Source organism: Pecten maximus, chromosome 12, assembly GCF_902652985.1.
Source record: "Pecten maximus chromosome 12, xPecMax1.1, whole genome shotgun sequence".
In the NCBI taxonomy this organism is placed as follows: domain Eukaryota; kingdom Metazoa; phylum Mollusca; class Bivalvia; order Pectinida; family Pectinidae; genus Pecten; species Pecten maximus.
The window spans coordinates 33,591,691-33,613,215 of NC_047026.1; the positions used below are offsets into that span (position 1 = coordinate 33,591,691).

At 39.5% G+C, this 21,525-nt stretch overlaps 1 protein-coding gene across 1 annotated transcript; it reads right to left on the reverse strand.

Moving 5' to 3' along the window:
* Positions 1-200: 200 nt before the first annotated feature.
* LOC117340047 lies at positions 201-15,079 on the reverse strand. The gene is made up of 2 exons (XM_033901804.1): positions 14,029-15,079; positions 201-1,902 (listed from the first exon to the last, which is right to left on the reverse strand). The coding sequence occupies exons 1-2, from the start codon at positions 14,738-14,740 to the stop codon at positions 1,553-1,555; spliced, it is 1,062 nt and encodes a 353-aa protein (XP_033757695.1). The 5' UTR covers positions 14,741-15,079; the 3' UTR covers positions 201-1,552.
* Positions 15,080-21,525: the final 6,446 nt, after the last annotated feature.

Consider the following 21,525-nt stretch of genomic DNA (forward strand, 5'->3'; position numbering starts at 1 on the left):
AATTACTATAAATTAATCTTTAAGTATTATATAACGTAAAATGTCATTTTAGTGCCGAGATAATTGCGGATCCGAGAGGGAGTGTAATTATAAATACATACAAATCTCGATATATGTCACATAAATTAAACCCAAACTCTTACAATTACAAATAATTGAAATTAACATAGAATGGGGTGGGGGTGGGGTCGCTGTATATAGTATGTTGATATGCGTAAGTGTATAACACGAATGTATCTGTACTTATTATACCATTGTTAATTGAAATGATCTCCACGGGACGGGGATGTGTGGTCTCAGTCATAAATGGTAGTTATAATCATGGTGTGTACAAGTTTATATACCGAATTCATTCATTTTAAACGACCCCGAGCGTGCTCATCTATCTACATGTATATCTACATCTATAGCTACTATATGGAACGTGATTTTTAAATTTGTAAATTTCGTACGCTCATCACATGCAGTTACTGTTTCAGTTTAGGAGTTACCCGCATCTTTTTTTCAAATTACAAATGTACTTCATCAGATACTCGCATCATAGACTCACAGTTACCGTCATCATGCCAAAACTAACGATTTTAATATCAACTTAATTACACCAAGTATTGCTAAATCATCCGCTCATGATTACATGTATATTGAACCAACTATCGAAACGCTAACTCAGAATGCCATATCAAGTTGAAAAACATTGATAATTCACCGTTTTCGACCTGCGCCGTATTGGATGCTTATCCCCCGTGAATGTAGAACAAGTTCTTTCGTCACAGAATCATACAAGTACAGTGTGCATGTAGCATGTAATGTTTACAAGTCAAGTACAAAATGTGGTACACTTTGTATTACAATGATCAAGAATGGCGTATGCCGAGAAACAAGCTGGATGAGTCAGCATGTCCATACAGGTACGTTACACTTATCTGTCAATCATAAAATATGATAATTTCATTTTAGCGTAATGGTTTTATCAGAGTAAGTATCAATGTGTGACGGACACAGACATATATTATTTGTAGCACGTGTTTAAATGTTTTCCCGTAACTTTTGAAAGTATGACTGACATTTATTGATATTTCCCAACTGAATTATCACACCGACGATGGAAATCACACCCGTGTCTAGAAAGTGGACGGTCAACCGTTTACTCGTTCAAGTATCTATGATTGCAATACACGTCTGATATGAAGACAATGGGACTATTTCACCAGATGTCCATATGGGGTTATAATGTCATCATTGTACACAAGAAAACAATAGTCGTACATTAAATCAAAAGTATATAGACGTTTTGTGGAAGTGTAACAAGGAAGACAGACACAAACCCTCTATCAACCACAATTATTTCAAAGCACGCGACTTAAGTACATAACATACAATGTATTACCAAGAACCATGCACATGCTGAGTCTGTAAACTTTATAAATAAAAACATGTTAACGCGTGCGCAGTATGAGCCGACACAACTGGGTGATCAATGACGTGAACTAGCGCTCAACAAAGCTGTATGGCATTTACACTCATCAGTTATAATATCATTCGAACGTCTGACTTACTCATGGCGAGCATGCGCACTAGTGTTCCTATACGATATGGCTGGTAGGTGGGCCGGAAGTGACGACAAATTAGATTTTTCCTCACAGTCTACCAACCATTTTACAATTCTCTGTGTACAATCCAACTTTTTCCGAAAGTACGAATTAAGGACTTTTTGAGTCAAGTTCAAATGTTCTGTGCTTTTCTCAAACTCATGAATATCTTCAATATCCGCCACAGTGACGTCGTTGATATGCTTCAGATTCCGGAAGAGAGGGTTAGTTACTTGGTTCCTAGGCGTGAATGGTATCCTCGATGTGTTGTACGGATAGCTGTCTTCGTCCTCGGTATCCAGATCCTTGTTACCTGTAATATACGAACAAATATAATGTTTATTTCAATAGATCAATGTCACACGTACAAGCAGGTGTGGTAGCTGAAGAGGAAATTCGACGTCCAGATATTCAAAAACACTAAAAAATCTGAAGACAGGAAACTACACAATACCACCAAGGGTAATGTTACAGAGATGGAAGTGAACACTGGAGAGATTTAGGCCCAATCCCAATGACACGCGAGTCCTAGAAAGGCGCTTCAACCAACTAAACTTTGATATACATGGACATCAGTCTAGATAGATCTACATCGGTTGACTAATATAATCCCCCCTACCTTAAGGGTGTGAGAGACAAATCTATATGGGAATAACCCTCGGTACCGGTAATCGACCGATGTTCTATTGCTATTCTATTGTTTTCGGCCTCGTGCAATAGAACAGCGGTTGATTACCGGTACCTTGTGTCAAATATTCGGGACCATTGCACTGACACCCATGATATATTTGTATAATAGAGGATACCGTATAATAGAGGAAAAATATGTATATGTGTATGGTCTTTGATTTCACATTGTACATTTATGGACACACTGACAAAAGGACACACACACACACACACACACACACTCCGACACTGCAAAACAGAAACTGGTGAAAGACAGAAATAGATCTAGAAGGAGAAATGATAGAGAAAATATTTGCTGTAAAATGAAAAACAAAACAATTTGGAGTTACGTAAGGAGAAACTGAAGTAATATACACGTATATTATGACGGAAAGTCCGTACATTAAGAGCACATTGGTATGCTGTAGAGATAATATTGACGAAATAGTTTATAGGATAGTTCATACGTTTACTTTTCCTCGAGACATTCTGCCGAGACACGGATGGTCGTGTGGATTCCTGACGAGAAATATTTGGTCGAAGAACAGTTTTCCTCGATACACTTTGCCTCGAGACGTTCTGTCTAGAGACACTTCGTCTCGGTTTTACTGGTGATGTAGCCCCTTCCATATAACTTGTGCCAAAAGCTATCTTTTTGTAGGGCATCTCGCATCGTCGCCTAATCCACCATTTTTGTCCGACATAAAGAAACCGATGATTTCCACCTCAAAACATTGCTGAGCACTGATATGAACACTGAATACATTCCCGATTCATTATGATGTAAGCGAAACCCATGCTAATGACAGGTGCAAAGTTTGATTTCATTTTATGAAATGGATTCGGAAAGTAATTTTGATTTGAATAGCAGTTTAATCCGGTAATTTATAGGGCACAGGCGTTTTACAAGGGGAGTCATAAGGGAGAAATATCTAAAAATAAAACGCTGGAGGTTTTCATTATAAAATTATCCATTTGTAATTAATTTTTTAGCATTGAAAATATCAATATTTTTAAAATTTAAGGATAATTTTTTTTTTGTATTGTTTTTTTTTTCGTTTTGGATATGTATTATGACGCTCACAAGTAGGAAGCAATATATACTGAAATGAAATTTTGAATATTTTCAATTACCATATTTAGAAGATTTACCCAAACACTATAAACATTCATTTGTACATGTACATGTACATACCTTTGGATACTGGAGACCATACAAGTCTCTCGACATGATTCTCATTTTATATTTTTATCTAGTTTTGATTATCCATGTACATCTACATGGATAATATAATTTCTGTATCACCTAAACTCACCGAATCAATAAAATCCGATTTAGCCGAGTCTTTGAAGTTGCAAATAAAACAAAAGATGATTAAATGGAAAACTGAAATTGATAATTCTTTATTAATTAGTGGTATAGTACAACCTTATAAAGTATTAGTCTAATTTTAGATTTCCGTACCCTTGTCAAAGGCCTGGTTCCAGACCCAGGTCTCCCATAGCTGACCTCTACTTCGCCCGGCATAGAGAGTGTTAAAATATATGTCATGTTTTAGGCCTGAACTGTTACGTCAACACAAAAATTGATATCCATTTAAAAATCTATCAATTTACAATGATCAAACAACAGATATAATTGGTATTTTAAACACATGTGTAATTCGCTACATTTCAATTATACGAAACAGATTGCAAACCCTATTGAGTTCTAAAAAATAAAATAAAGAAAGCAAATAAAAACTTGTCTTAAGATGACTATGCTCCAATCGACTGAGTTTTCTGGATAATCTGGAGATTTAATTTATAAACCAACAACTAAGTGTAATTATATATAACGCAAACTTAATCGGGTTAGACACTATAATCATATACATTAGATTTTAATGTGTTTCAGTATAGTTTGTATTGAAAAAGACGATATTAAACAAATGTACGTACCCCACAACGAACATCTAGAAAGGGAAGTCGGGTCCGAGATAATACTCCAGAACCTTATACTGAGGTTAAGTGATTTTATTAGTATTTTAAAAACAATACTTGTCTAGTTCTTCACTTTTATTTCACACATGAGGTATAAAAATAGTTAGAAGGGTCTCACAAGCCGATATTGGCTGGGCATCTTTTCTAAACTCGCTGTATATGATACTTTATTGATGAGTGATAATATAAAAAAAAGTGCTTTCTTGCTTGTTTGCTTGTTTGCTTGCTTGCTTGCTTGGTTGATTGATTATATTTGTATTATCACGAATATGAGTCCCTTGGGTGGTCGAGTGGCAGAGTGGTAACACCGTTGCCTTTCGCCTTGTTGGCCGGCGTATACTTTACCTTTGGGTACATATGTATTTATTGTGACGTCACAATGATTAGGACGACTTGGTGTTTCTTTAAATAGAAACATCAGGTTAATATCACAAAATATTAATCTCTAGGTGTTTTAGCCAATGAGAATTGAGAAAAATCTAATATTATACAATCATAGCCTTTCGATAAGGTCGATACACGATTTATGAACATTGAGAAATCAAAAGGCTATAATAGTTTCATCATAAAATGACCGTTTTGATTTTTAATGATCACGCGCAGAATGAAAGTAACACTTGTGCATGAAATGACAGGGACTGTTTTTCAAGCTATTTGTAAATGTTTCATTATATTTTTTAACACTACACAATTAAAAGTAAACTAATGCCTTATAATGCATTCACTACCTAATTCTAATGATAATTTGATATTCTTATAATAGGAGTTATTGTTTGTCATGCTTCAGAAAGTACAAGATATTTTACAATGTTGGAAATTACAAAGTTAGTCATAATAGATTTATTTTCAGAAACACCAAGTTAACCAGCTTTTTTTCATGACCGGTTTATATGACTTTTCATCGGGAATCGCGTAACACTACTGTACCGAATCAGAGATTGTAAGAATATTAATTTATAATAAAAAAAAAGATACAGTGTATGACCTTCTTCGCTGAAGTCATAACTGCAGCTAATAAGTATGTGCTATGACACTTCTCCTTTGCGTCAGGGTTGTGTAACACACTTTGCTGGATTTAAGGGGAGGCTGAATTTGGTTCCGAGTTCCGAGTTCTGAGTTCTGAGTTCCGTTTTCCTTAAACGGAACTCGGAACGGAGACCAAGTCCCGTAAGCTTCTACATACGTAGTAGTTCCGTTTATCTTAAGCGAAACTCGGAACTGGGACCAAAATCCGTAAAGCTTATACATGTACATAGTAGTTCCGTTTTTTCTTAAAAGGAACTCGGAACTGGGACCAATACCGGTAAAGCTTCTACATATTAGCTCCGTGTTTCTTAAACGGAGCTCGGAACTGGTTCCTATTTCCATTTTACTTAAACGGAACTCGGAACTCGGAACCAACTTCAGGCTCCCGGATTTTAGTGGAAATAAAATCCCGCGAATTATAACCGCTATACAGTACATACGTGTATCTTACCAAGAGATCGATACTTATTTTTTTTAGTGCTCAGAAATTTGCTCTTACATGTAATTGTTAGTTTTGCTCCTATTTAATTGCTCATTTATATCCATAATACAGGCATCACAAACACCTTTATTATTATCACTGCCCATTCTAGCATCAACATACTCGCATACACACGTACATGTATATAACAAGTCATTAGCACATACACATTGAAATACACTTACACTCGCATTATTAACATTCACCAAACACCTTCCCACACTCACATAATTTGAATATCAAAAACACACACCTTCAAATATCAAATGTATATCAGGAATTTACTAGAAACATACGAACGTATAGACATGTCCTCATTCTAACACCACACACTAAACTTAATAAACATCACGACATTCGTCTTTTTATGCGAATGTAACACTTCGATCTACATAATTATCTTTACATATTAATAACAAGTTTTAGTACATTTTTGTTTGGAGCTAGGCACTTTTCTGTTGATTTTTATTTTTCATCATTCTTAATCGTTCGATATATCGTCATACATTAACATATCATAACATAATTGTTTTTATAATATTTAATTATATTAGTACTTTTATCTAATAGTTCTTAAAATATTCTGAACATAAGCTGTTGGTACGAGATCGAAACTTATCTCGCTATAGAATAACGTAAATCATGTTTTGTTTATACAGATATGTGTGTGTTGATTTATTGGTGCTGTAAAAATACGAATCATGTAAACATTCCAAATATATTGCTTCAATAACTCAAACAAGTTGATGAGATATACTGAAAACGAGCACAAACATGTATCATAGCATTGTAATAATACATGTACAGTAATAAGTTTCGCCAGACCTCTCAACCAAAATAAACTGAAAGTATGTAAGATAGTTTTTCTATATATTTTCTTTAATTTAACGTTCCATGTTCTAATTCCACGACACAAACTGTCGTTTCATTTTTTGGGTCATTTGAATATAAAGACAGGACGGCTAGAAACTGTATCAGCTTAATTTCCTTACTCGGGCCAACATTCGCAGTAATTACCTGGTAGATACATGTATATACATTGTAGCTACATCACGGACAGGGAAGAGGTGACGTGATGTTACTACGTTTTCTATTTCTTTTCTATTGTGGTAGAAACAGGTCACACAAACTCCTGGGAGTTGTATATGGTATTTCTTTTACTCGAGTTTTATATTTTTCAAAAGTTACAAAAAACACTCGCTCAAGCTCGTACTTTTGAAATTTTTGAAACATAAATAACTCGAGGGAAAGAAATACCATAATCAACAACAACTCGTTGTGTAACCTCTATATACAGTACATAGAGGGGGTAAAAAAACATGATAATTGGGAAAGGGCTTCATATAGGTTTGAAAACTTGTGCCCAATCCTCTTGTATATATTGATACAAATAAAATATGTTTAGATCAATAGAGGGGAGAGGTGACCTGATGTAGATACAGTATATAGAGGGGAGAGGTGACCTGATGTAGCTACAGTATATAGAGGGGAGAGGCGACCTGATGTAGATACAGTATATAGAGGAGAGAGGCGACCTGATGTAGATACAGTATATAGAGGGGAGAGGTGACCTGATGTAGGTACAGTACATAGAGGGTAGATGTGACCTGATGTAGTCACAGTACATAGAGGGGAGATGTGACCTGATGTAGATATAGTATATAGAGGGGAGAGGTGACCTGATGTAGACACAGTACATAGAGGGTAGATGTGACCTGATGTAGTCCCAGTATATAGAGGGGAGATGTGACCTGATTTAGATATAGTACATAGAGGGGAGATGGGACCTGATGTAGCTACAGTATATAGGGGGGAGAGGTGACCTGGTGTAGGTACACTATATAGAGGAGAGAGGTAACCTGATGTAGGTACAGTACATAGAGGGGAGATGTGACCTGATGTAGATACCGTATATAGAAGGGAGATAACACATGATTAAGTCAGAGTACATAGAGGGGAGAGGTGACCTGATGTAGCTACAGTACATAAAGGAGAGAGGTGACCTGATGTAGGTATAGTACATAGAGGGGAGAGGTGACCTGGTGTAACTACAGTGCAAAGAGGGGAGAGGTGACCTGATGTAGATACAGTATATAGAGGGGAGAGGTGACCTGGTGTAGCTACAGTGCATAGAGGGGAGAGGTGACCGGATATAGATACAGTATATAAAGGGGAGAGGTGACCTGGTGTAACTACAGTGCATAGAGGGGAGAGGTGACCTGATGTAGATACAGTATATAGAGGGGAGAGGTGACCTGGTGTAGGTACAGTACATAGAAGGGAGAGGTTACCTGATGTAGGTACAGTATATAGAGGGGAGAGGCGACCTGATGTAGGTACAGTATATAGAGTAGAGAGGTGACCTGATGTAGATACAGTATATAGAGGGGAGAGGTGACCTGATGTAGATACAGTATATAGAGGGGAGAGGTGACCTGATGTAGATACAGTACATAGAGGGGAGAGGTGACCTGGTGTAGATACAGTATATAGAGGAGAGAGGTGACCTGATGTAGATACAGTACATAGAGGTGAGAGGTGACCTGATGTAGATATAGTATATAGAGGTGAGAGGTGACCTGATGTAGATACAGTACACAAGAGGGGAGAGGTGACCTGGTGTAGATACAGTACATAAGAGGGGAGAGGTGACCTGGTGTAGATACAGTACAAAGAGGGGAGAGGTGACCTGGTGTAGATACAGTATATAGAGGGGAGATGTGACCTGATGTAGATATAGTATATAGAGGGGGGAGGTGAACTGATGTAGATATAGTATATAGAGGGGAGATGTGACCTGATGTAAATATAGTACATACAGGGGAGAGGTGACCTGATGTAGATATAGTATATAGAGGGGGGAGGTGAACTGATGTAGATACAGTACATAGAGGTGAGAGGTGACCTGATGTAGAGACAGTACATAGAGGGGAGAGGTGACCTGATGTAGATACAGTACATAGAGGTGAGAGGTGACCTGATGTAGATATAGTATATAGAGGTGAGAGGTGACCTGATGTAGATACAGTACACAAGAGGGGAGAGGTGACCTGGTGTAGATACAGTACATAAGAGGGGAGAGGTGACCTGGTGTAGATACAGTACAAAGAGGGGAGAGGTGACCTGGTGTAGATACAGTATATAGAGGGGAGATGTGACCTGATGTAGATATAGTATATAGAGGGGGGAGGTGAACTGATGTAGATATAGTATATAGAGGGGAGATGTGACCTGATGTAAATATAGTACATACAGGGGAGAGGTGACCTGATGTAGATATAGTATATAGAGGGGAGAGGTGAACTGATGTAGATACAGTACATAGAGGTGAGAGGTGACCTGATGTAGATACAGTACATAGAGGTGAGAGGTGACCTGATGTAGATACAGTACATAAGAGGGGAGAGGTGACCTGATGTAGATACAGTACAAAGAGGGGAGAGGTGACCTGATGTAGATACAGTATATAGAGGGGAGATGTGACCTGATGTAGATATAGTATATAGAGGGGGGAGGTGAACTGATGTAGATATAGTATATAGAGGGGAGCTGTGACCTGATGTAGATATAGTACATAGAGGGGAGAGGTGACCTGATGTAGATATAGTACATAGAGGGGAGAGGTGACCTGATGTAGATATAGTATATAGAGGGGAGATGTGACCTGATGTAAATATAGTACATAGAGGGGAGAGGTGACCTGATGTAGGTACAGTATATAGAGGGGAGATGTGACCTGATGTAGATACAGTATATAGAGTGGAGAGGTGACCTGATGTAGGTACAGTATATAGAGGGGAGAGGTGACCTGATGTAGATATAGTACATAGAGGGGAGAGGTGACCTGATGTAGATATAGTATATAGAGGGGAGATGTGACCTGATGTAGATATAGTACATAGAGGGGAGAGGTGACCTGATGTAGATACAGTATATAGAGGTGAGAGGTGACCTGATATAGATACAGTACATAGAGGGGAGAGGTGACCTGATGTAGCTACAGCAGATAGAGGGGGGAGGTGAACTGATGTAGATATAGTATATAGAGGGGAGAGGTGACCTGATGTAGATATAGTATATAGAGGGGAGATGTGACCTGATGTAAATATAGTACATAGAGGGGAGATGTGACCTGATGTAGATATAGTATATAGAGGGGAGAGGTGACCTGATGTAGATATAGTACATAGAGGGGAGAGGTGACCTGATGTAGATATAGTATATAGAGGGGAGATGTGACCTGATGTAGATATAGTATATAGAGGGGAGAGGTGACCTGATGTAGATATAGTACATAGAGGGGAGAGGTGACCTGATGTAGATATAGTATATAGAGGGGAGATGTGACCTGATGTAAATATAGTACATAGAGGGGAGAGGTGACCTGATGTAGGTACAGTACATACAGGGGAGAGGTGACCTGATGTAGATACAGTATATAGAGGGGGGAGGTGACCTGATGTAGATATAGTACATAGAGGGGAGAGGTGACCTGATATAGATACAGTATATAGATGAGAGATGTGACTTGATGTAGATTCAGTAGATAGAGGGGGAGGTGACCTGATGTAGATACAGTATATAGAGGTGAGAGGTGACCTGATATAGATACAGTACATAGAGGGGAGAGGTGACCTGATGTAGCTACAGCAGATAGAGGGGGGAGGTGAACTGATGTAGATATAGTATATAGAGGGGAGAGGTGACCTGATGTAGAGACAGTACATAGAGGGGAGAGGTGACCTAATGTAGATACAGTACATAGAGGGGAGAGATGACCTAATGTAGATACAGTACATAGAGGGGAGATGTGACCTGATGTAGATACAGTTTATAGAGGGGGGAGTTGACCTGATGTAGATACAGTACATAGAGGGGAGAGGTGACCTGATGTAGCTACAGTACATAGAGGGAGTGGTGGCCTGATGTAGGCACAGTCACAGTACATAGAGGGGAGAGGGGACCTGATGTAGCTACAGTACATAGAGGGGAGAGGTGACCTGATGTAGATACAGTATATAGAGGGGAGAGGTGACCTGATGTAGATACAGTACATAGAGGGGAAAGGTGACCTGATGTAGATACAGTATATAGAGGGGAGAGGTGACCTGATGTAGATACAGTATATAGAGGGGAGAGGCGATCTAATGTAGATACAGTATATAGAGGGGAGAGGGGACCTCATGTAGTCACAGTACATAGAGGAGAGATGTGACCTGATGTATATACAGTATATAGAGGGGAGAGGTGACCTGATGTAGATACAGTATATAGAGGGGAGAGGTGACCTGATGTAGATATAGTATATAGAGGGGAGAGGTGTCCTGATGTAGATACAGTATATAGACGGGAGAGGTGACCTGATGTAGATACAGTATATGGAGGGGAGAGGTGGCCTGATGTAGATACAGTACAGAGAGGGGAGAGGTGACCTGGTGTAAGTACAGTACATAGAGGGGAGAGGTGACCTGGTGTAGTCATAATACATAGAGGGGGGATGTGACCTAATGTAGATATGGTATATAGAGGGGAGAGGTGACCTAATGTAGATACAGTATATCGAGGGGAGACGTGTCCTGATGTAGATACAGTACATAGAGGGGAGAGGTGACCTGATGTAGGTATAGTACAGAGAGGGGAGAGATGACCTGATGTAGGTACAGTACATAGAGGGGAGAGGTGAACTGATGTAGATATAGTACATAGAGGGGAGAGGTGACCTGATGTAGATACAGTATATAGAGGGGAGAGGTGACCTGATGTAGATACAGTATATAGAGGGGAGAGGTGACCTGATGTAGGTACAGTATATAGAGGGGAGAGGTGACCTGATGTAGCTACAGTATATAGAGGGGAGATGTGACCTGATGTAGCTACAGTATATAGAGGGGAGAGGTGACCTGATGTATATACAGTATATAGAGGGGAGATGTGACCTGATGTAGGTATAGTACATAGAGGGGAGAGGTGACCTGATGTAGATACATTATATAGAGGGGAGAGGTGACCTGATGTAGCTACAGTACATAGAGGGAGTGGTGGCCTGATGTAGGCACAGTCACAGTACATAGAGGGGAGAGGGGACCTGATGTAGCTACAGTACATAGAGGGGAGAGGTGACCTGATGTAGATACAGTATATAGAGGGGAGAGGTGACCTGATGTAGATACAGTATATAGAAGGAGGAGGTCACTTGATGTAGATATAGTATATAGAGGGGAGAGGTGACCTGGTGTAGCTACAGTGCATAGAGGGGAGAGGTGACCTGATATAGATACAGTATATAGAGGGGAGAGGTGACCTGGTGTAACTACAGTGCATAGAGGGGAGAGGTGACCTGATATAGATACAGTATATAGAGGGGGAGGTGACCTGATGTAGATACAGTACATAGAGGAGAGAGGCGACCTGATGTAGATACAGTATATAGAGGGGAGATGTGACCTGATGTATATACAGTATATAGAGGGGAGAGGTGACCTGGTGTAATCACAGTACATAAAGGGGAGAGGTGACCTGGTGTAGTCACAGTACATAAAGGGGAGAGGTGACCTTATGTAGATACAGTAAATAGAGGCCAGAGATGACCTGATGTAGCTACAGTTCATAGAGGGGAGAGGTAACCTGATGTAGATACAGTATATAGAGGGGAGAGGTGACCTGATGTAGATACAGTATATAGAGCGGAGAGGTGACCTGATGTAGATACAGTATATAGAGGAGAGAGGTGACCTGATGTAAATACAGTATATAGAGGGGATATGTGACCTGATGTAGATACAGTATATAGAGAGGATATGTGACCTGATGTAGTCACAGTATATAGAGGGGAGAGGTGACCTGGTGTAGGTACTGTATATAGAGGGGAGAGGTGACCTGATGTAGATATAGTATATAGAGGGGAGAGGTGACCTGCTGTAGATATAGTATATAGAGGGGAGAGGTGACCTGATGTAGATACAGTATATAGAGGGGAGAGGTGACCTGGTGTAGGTACAGTACATAGAGGGGAGAGGTGACCTGATGTAAATACAGTATATAGAGGGGAGAGGTGACTTGATGTAAATACAGTATATAGAGTGGAGATGTGACCTGATGTAGATACAGTACTTAGAGGGGAGAGGTGACCTGATGTAGATACAGTATATAGAGGAGAGAGGTGACCTGGTGTAGGTACAGTATATAGAGGGGAGAGGTGACCTGATGTAGATACAGTATATTGAGGGGAGAGGTGACCTGATGTAGGTACAGTATATAGAGGGGAGAGGTGACCTGATGTAGATATAGTATAGAGGGGAGAGGTGACCTGATGTAAATACAGTATATAGAGTGGAGATGTGACCTGATGTAGATACAGTACTTAGAGGGGAGAGGTGACCTGATGTAGGTACAGTATATAGAGGGGAGAGGTGACCTGATGTAGATACAGTATATAGAGGGGAGAGGTGACCTCATGTAGATACAGTATATAGAGGGGAGAGGTGACCTGATGTAGATACAGTATATAGAGGGGAGAGGTGACCTGATGTAGATATAGTATATAGAGGGGAGAGGTGACCTGGTGTAGGTACAGTATATAGAGGTGAAATGTGACCTGATGTAGATACAGTATATAGAGGGGAGAGGTGACCTGATGTAGATACAGTATATAGAGGAGAGAGGTGACCTGATGTAGGTACAGTATATAGAGGGGAGAGGTGACCTGATGTAGATACAGTATATAGAGGGGAGAGGTGACCTGATGTAGGTACAGTATATAGAGGGGAGAGGTGACCTGATGTAGATACAGTATATAGAGGGGAGAGGTGACCTCATGTAGATACAGTACATAGAGGGGAGAGGTGACCTCATGTAGATACAGTATATAGAGGGTTGATGGCACCTGATGTACATGTAGATGCAGTTAATAGAGGAGAGAGGTGACCTGATGTAGGTACAGTTCATAGAGGGGAGAGGGAGATTTAACCTGATATAGATACAGTACGTAGAAGAGAGAGGTGATCTGATGTTTAGAGGATATGAGAGCTAGAAGTGACGGTGGTTTTCAGTGGACTAGTTTAGTCGGATTGTCGTTATGGTAACAATGATATTGGCGGAAGCTAAAGAGTTTGGACGGATACAGGACGCGTAAAGGGTGATGAATGCTCAGTAAAACATATATTTACATGGATGGCTGAGGACTCATAAACATAAAGGCCTCGGGCAGTGCCGACTCACAAACCGAGACGCATAAAGACATAATGGCACCATCAAGGGGCTGAATAATCACCAAAAGCTTACCTCCGTTGTCCCAGCACAGTCTTGTCAGAGGCTGGTCAAAGGGCACGGGCGTGGGACACCTACTTCCGCTCTTCCCAGACCGGACAAGGTTGGAAGGAGTCGTGGCTAGCATTCTTTTATACATTCCATTTGAGGAATATACTTCCTGTGTATCACGTGGTACGATTGGACGTCCATTTCCGGTTTTGCCATCCATTGCCAGTTTGTAACGCTCACGACGTGTCCCAACAATGGGGGTTTCCGGTCTGTTTTCATCAACCTCTCGGAGCGTAGGAATAGAATCATTAGTATTAAATACATGGCGTTTGATTTTATCCTTTTCTCTTAACCTATGTCCAGATCCGTTCCTTCTTCTCGTGACCGGAAATCCGTCCCTTTCTAATGAACTGTGTAGGGGCATCCCATGTTGATGCATCCTGTTTGGGGGTATCCCGTGTGTTGGTAAACTGTTTGAGGAAAGTCCGTTTGGTGGTATCCCCTGTTGAGTAATATTTTTTGGTTGTGTCTCTTGTGGGGGAAGCCCGTTTGGTGGTATCCCCTGTGGGGGAAGCCCGTTTGGTGGTATCCCCTGTGGAGGAAGCCCGTTTGGTGGTATCCCCTGTGGGGGAATCCCGTTTGGTGGTATCCCCTGTGGGGGAATCCCGTTTGGTGGTATCCCATACTGATTGTTCCGCTTGGAGACTAATATTTTTTTCGGCGAAGAAAACATCATTCCTGTATCTTTGTTATTTCCGACATTTTATAATTTAACTTTTATACATAGTTTTATATTTGTCCATGTTAGTTGCAATGTGACGTCATATGACAGGCCGCCTAAAATAGTCATGGTAGTCGCACTCCATATCCATGTCTGTTGTCCGCCATCTTGCCTATCATGCCTGACCCAACAAATTGGTGTTATATAGTAAATGATAATGATAATCCAGACCAAATCATCGGAAAACTGTTGTTGTAGGAAGTCCAAACATTTATACCATATTCCTCAGGGACACGTGATGACAAAAGTGAAGTGTATTAAGTCCCGTTTACAAGTCCACATACCGCCATATTACATTACCAGACATTAATAATATACACTGTGATTTTTTAAACTGTATGATCATCTAAACGAAACCTTAATACACAAACGAGTTAAGAATAGAGTACTTTAACATAAGTGTGTAGGATTAATCGGGTTGGCTACATGACTAATTCCACTTATAACAAACGAGGTTTACACGTGATAGTCTCAGAACGACAATGATCGGGTCGCATTAAAAGTTTTTGTAAGATTAAAAAATAAATTAAAAGTAATTAATGTAGGGCTATATTGTCTGAAAAAAACAATAAAAACGGCGAATTAACCATTTCAAACTGTGCCACCTCCTGCAGTTTTGAAATACTATTTATTTATTTATTTATTTATTTATTTATTGATTGATTGATTGATTGATTGATTGATTGATTGATTTATTTATTTATTTATTTATTTATTTATTCAGTTACATGCTGTATCTATAAATGTACATATTACGTCTGGCTCATAATAAATGAGAGATTTTATCTCTCACATTTGTAGTGTGCATATATGTATCATTCTTTATTCCACAAAGATGAGTAAATATTGTACTTTGCAACTGTTTAAAGTTAATCTTTATACTATGTAAATTTTATGCTTTGATAAAAGTATAATTTACGTGAAACGAAAGTATTACATAATTCCAACGGTAAATTTACAAGAAACAGATTGTTTTACTGATTCTATTTTCCGGATCGACGGTTTCATTCATAATGGACAGGTTTCTGGATGACACAGGTTCACAATAAAATAATGGTACGTTAGAAAATTCATGACCAGGGGGAACAACTCTTGTATGTCTGGGAGTTACTCGAAGTGTATCGGTATCGACACATTACACCAGTTGTTTCCTATATTTATAGTCAGAGCTCTATATACACCGTATTACTTGGTCATACTGATTAGCTGGTTTTTATCTTACATGGTATTATCTTTGCCTTCTTAAGGGCAGATCAAGACGGGAAAGGTCGTTAGGGGCAATTAATGTCATAAGAAATGGGTATTTAACGACACAACATCAAATAAGCGAATTATGAAATTCATAACTAATGAATTAGATAAACGGTCTGAAAATTAACATTCTCCTGTACCAAGTGCTTACTCATTAACCAGACTAGTCCTACACAGCTCCAATAGAATACATCTTTACACACAGAGTGTAGGAATGTAATTTACAACCATAAACAATAAAGATCAATAGGGCCTGTAACATACACGTGTACTAATTCAACTATGCATTTATTGATAAACAGACAATGTGTATGGGAGTAGACTAATAAAACTGATGATGTTAATATTGCATGTTTAAAGTCTCGATTAATGTTACAACCTCTACTTTCGCTTTTTATAAAACTGTACGCAGTACCCGTGTCGTCTGTGACCTGATTAGTAAGGAGACATTATGATTGGTGATCTTATAGGTAAGAAGATATTCTGATTGGTGTCCTGCTTAGTTAGGAGACATTCTGATTGGTGATTGTTTAGTAAGGAGACATTCTGATTGGTGATTGTTTAGTAAGGAGACATTCTGATTGGTGATTGTTTAGTAAGAAGACATTCTGATTGGTTGCATGTTTAGTAAGAAGACATTCTAATTGGTGATTGTTTAGTAAGGATATAGTTTGATGAGTGATCTGTTTAGTAGGGAGACAGTTTGATGAGTGATCTGTTGAGTGAAGAGCCATTTTGATGAGTTATCTGTTGAGTGAGGAGATATTCGTATGAGTGATCTGTTGAGTAAGGAGATATTCTTATGAGTGATCTGTTGAGTAAGGAGACATTCTTATGAGTGATCTGTTGAGTGAGGAGACATTTTGATGAGTGATCTGTTGAGTGAGGAGACATTTTGATGAGTGATCTGTTGAGTAAGGAGCCATTTTGATGAGTGATCTGTTTAGTAAGGAGATATTCTGATGAGTGATCTGTTGAATGAGGAGCCATTTTGATGAGTGATCTGTTGAGTGAGGAGACATTTTGATGAGTGATCTGTTGAGTAAGGAGACATTTTGATGAGTGATCTGTTGAGTGAGGAGCCATTTAGATGAGTGATCTGTTGAGTGAGGAGACATTTTGATGAGTGATCTGTTGAGTAAGGAGATATTCTTATGAGTGATCTGTTGAGTAAGGAGATATTCTTATGAGTGATCTGTTGAGTAAGGAGACATTTAGATGAGTGATCTGTTGAGTAAGGAGATATTCTTATGAGTGATCTGTTGAGTAAGGAGACATTTTGATGAGTGATCTGTTCAGTAAAGAGACATTTTGATGAGTGATCTGTTGAGTAAGGAGACATTTTGATGAGTGATCTGTTGAGTGAGGAGCCATTTAGATGAGTGATCTGTTGAGTGAGGAGACATTTTGATGAGTGATCTGTTGAGTAAGGAGATATTCTTATGAGTGATCTGTTGAGTAAGGAGACATTTTGATGAGTGATCTGTTCAGTAAAGAGACATTTTGATGAGTGATCTGTTGAGTGAGGAGACATTTTGATGAGTGATCTGTTGAGTAAGGAGACATTCTTATGAGTGATCTGTTGAGTGAGGAGACATTCTTATGAGTGATCTGTTGAGTAAGGAGACATTCTTATGAGTGATCTGTTTAGTAAGGAGATATTCTTATGAGTGATCTGTTCAGTAAAGAGACATTTTGATGAGTGATCTGTTGAGTGAGGAGACATTTTGATGAGTGATCTGTTGAGTAAGGAGACATTTTGATGAGTGATCTGTTGAGTGAGGAGATATTCTTATGAGTGATCTGTTGAGTAAGGAGATATTCTTATGAGTGATCTGTTCAGTAAAGAGACATTCTTATGAGTGATCTGTTGAGTAAGGAGATATTCTTATGAGTGATCTGTTCAGTAAAGAGACATTTTGATGAGTGATCTGTTGAGTGAGGAGACATTTTGATGAGTGATCTGTTGAGTAAGGAGACATTTTGATGAGTGATCTGTTGAGTGAGGAGATATTCTTATGAGTGATCTGTTGAGTAAGGAGATATTCTTATGAGTGATCTGTTGAGTAAGGAGACATTTAGATGAGTGATCTGTTGAGTGAGGAGACATTCTTATGAGTGATCTGTTGAGTAAGGAGACATTCTTATGAGTGATCTGTTGAGTGAGGAGACATTCTTATGAGTGATCTGTTGAGTAAGGAGCCATTTTGATGAGTGATCTGTTTAGTAAGGAGATATTCTGATGAGTGATCTGTTCAGTAAGGAGATATTCTATTCGTTAACCTGTTTAGTGAGGAGACATTTGGATCGGTGACCTGTTTAACAAAGAAAAAAATTGACCAGTGACCTGTTTAGCAATGATTCATTCTGACTTTTGACCTGTCTAGCACGGTTCCTTTTTATATTGTTAAACTCTTAATAACAACTTAGGTCATTTAGGGGGACTGAACCCAAATCCTTCCTCACAGGGAGGAACGCTCAACTGAAGACCAAAAGTGAGGCAGTGTCAAAGGAGGCACAAGGAAGAAGAAAGTTGTTGAGAAAGAGAAAAGAGGTGATCCTAAATTAAGTCGCCTCTTATGATGACGCAATTGGGACAGCAGGTTACGTTCCAAATGGCGAACTGTTAAGTAAGGAGACATTCTGATTGTTGACCTGTTAAGTAAGGAGACTTCATGATTGGTGACCTGTTTAGTAAGGAGACATTCTGATTGGTGACCTGTATAGTAAGGATACATTCTGATTGGTGACCTGTATAGTAAGGAGACATTCTGATTGGTGACCTGTTTAGTAAGGAGATATTCTGATTGGTGACCTGTTTAGTAAGGAGACATTCTGATTGGTGACCTGTTTAGTAAGGAGATATTCTTATTGGTGACCTGTTCAGTAAGGAGATATTCTGATTGGTGACCTGTTTAGTAAGGAGACATTCTGAGTAGTGACCTGTTCAGCAAGGAGACATTATGATTGGTACTTGTTTAGTAAGAAGATAATCTGATTGGTGATCTGTCTAGTAAGGATATATTCTCATTATACATATGGAATGATCTGTTTAGTAAAAAGACATTTTTATTGGTGACCTGTTTAGTAAGGAGACATTCTGATTGGCGACCTGTTTAATAAGAAAATAACCTGATTGATACCTGTTTAGTATGGAGATATTCTAATTATACGTATGGAATGACTTGTTTAGTATATCTCTTTCCCGTGTTTCGGAGAATAGCGGGAAATATTTGTCCTGTATACACGGAGTATACGTTGACAAGGTGTCCGTCTCGTGCATTGGCAATAGCCAATCAGATAGGGCCATTGGTTAGGTGTAGATCGGGTATAGTTTGGGTAGTCATTCTAGCTCAGAACGTCGCACATGTAGTACGGCAAAATGGAGACGGCAAGCTCACAGAGTGCGCTTTTAACACAACTGGAGGAAATAATGTCCTCCAAGTTGGAGATATTTAAAGAGGAGATAAACCAGACACATGAGCAAGATCCAGGAAGGTATTGACATTATTAATCACAGGCAAAAATTGATTAAAATGGCCGATTCGTCTGAAACAGGTTGGAAAGTAGTCGACGAATACGAGACTAACGCACTGGCAGACGACTCGGAGGACGAGAAAAGGATTAACAGGGCAGAGTCAAGGGCACAGAGACAAATGAAACAACAACGGCAGGCGAAACAGGGGAGATTTGTCCCTTACAGCGCCCCTACGCCTCCAACTAGAGAACCAGACACGCACGCGCATGGAACGAGCTTGAGGAGACCAGGGACTTGTTTTGCATGTGAGAATCCAGGACACTGGAGGGCAGAATGTATAGAGAGTCGGGCGGCGACAGGCCAAACTAAGATAACTATAAGATAAGTACCATTTTAACTAATTGTGTGGAATTTAATTAATTGTGTGGAAGCACGTCTGTCGGTTCGGAAAGGTAAGGTGTTTAATAAGAAAATAACCTGATTGATACCTGTTTAGTAAGGAGATATTCTAATTATACGCATGGAATTACCTGTTTAGTAAGGAGACATCTGATTGGTGACCTGTTTAGTAAGACAATGATCTGATTGGTGACCTATTTAGTAAGACGATAATCTGATTAGTGACCTGTTCAATAAGGTTTGGCTTATTTTATTTTGTTTAACGTCCTATTAACAGCTAAGGTCATTTACGGACGGCCTCCCGTGCGTGCGTGCGACATGCATGCGTGTGGTGAGTGCGTATGTGTATTTTGGGAGGCTGCGATATGTTCCTTGTGATAGGCCGTAACTTTTGCCGATTTATAGGGCTACGTCACTGAATCATACTGCCGAAGACACCCAGCAGCACACCTTACCAGGTCACATTATACTGACAACGGGCGAACCAGTCGTCCCACTCTCAATATGCTGAACGTTTAGCAGGAGTAGAAACTACCATTTTTAAAGACTCTGGTAGGTCTCAGCCTGGTGACAGAACCCAAAGCCTTCCTCACAGGGGCGAACGCTCAACTAAAGGCCAAAAGTGAGGCATTGTCAAGGGAGACATTAGGAAGAAGAAAGTTGTTCAGAAAGAAGAGAAAAGATAAGATCCCTAATATAGTCGCCTCTTACGATCATGCAATGGGGGCAGCAGGTACAATTCTTACGCCCTATCTGCAGGGCAATAAGGAGACATTCTGATTGGTGACCTGTTTAATAAGGAGACATTCTGATTTGTGAATTGCTTACAGTAAGTATCTAATGTCTTGACCTTCAGTTCGGTTGCCTTCCCTAATTTATATATTCTGTTCATGTTGTGTACAATGTTGGTTTAGTTTTCATTGTATGTTCTATATACATATACTACATTCTTTATCTTGTTCTAACGGGATATACAAGCAGACATAATATGTATATATCTAGTATTGTTATAGTCTAAATTAACAAGCAATGAACACTTCAGTATTTGTGTCCACTTATTGTGTTTGGGTTTTGTTTAGTGTTGTTTAACGTCTTGTTAACGGCTATGGTCCTTTAAATACGGGCTCCTCTGTGTTAGGTTTGGTACTATTTAATGTTCAATGAAGCGCCAATTTCATAACCCTGTGAGAAAGATGGTGTCGTGTAGTGTATGTGTTGTTGTTTTTTTTGGGGGGGGGGGGGGGGGGGGCTGCGGTACATCCATGTTAATCTTCTTGTGATACTGCGAAACTTACATCGTCTTTATATATCGTGTACCTCACTAAAGCATACATCCGAGGACATCCAACAGGGCACCTCCTCAGGTCACAATTCAAAATGGACGACCTAGTCGTCCCACTCCCATCGTATCAATGGTATTCACGTGATTAGAACCAGTTGTTCCTCTCCAAAAATAATGGCCATTAAGCAGTAGTAGCAACACTGATTAATACTAGATGACCAAGCCAGGGGACAGAACCCGACGCCTACCTCACAGGGCCGAACTCTCAACTTCGTGACAAAAGCCATGCAGTGTTTCGATACAAACATGATCAGGCACAAGTTTAAAAAT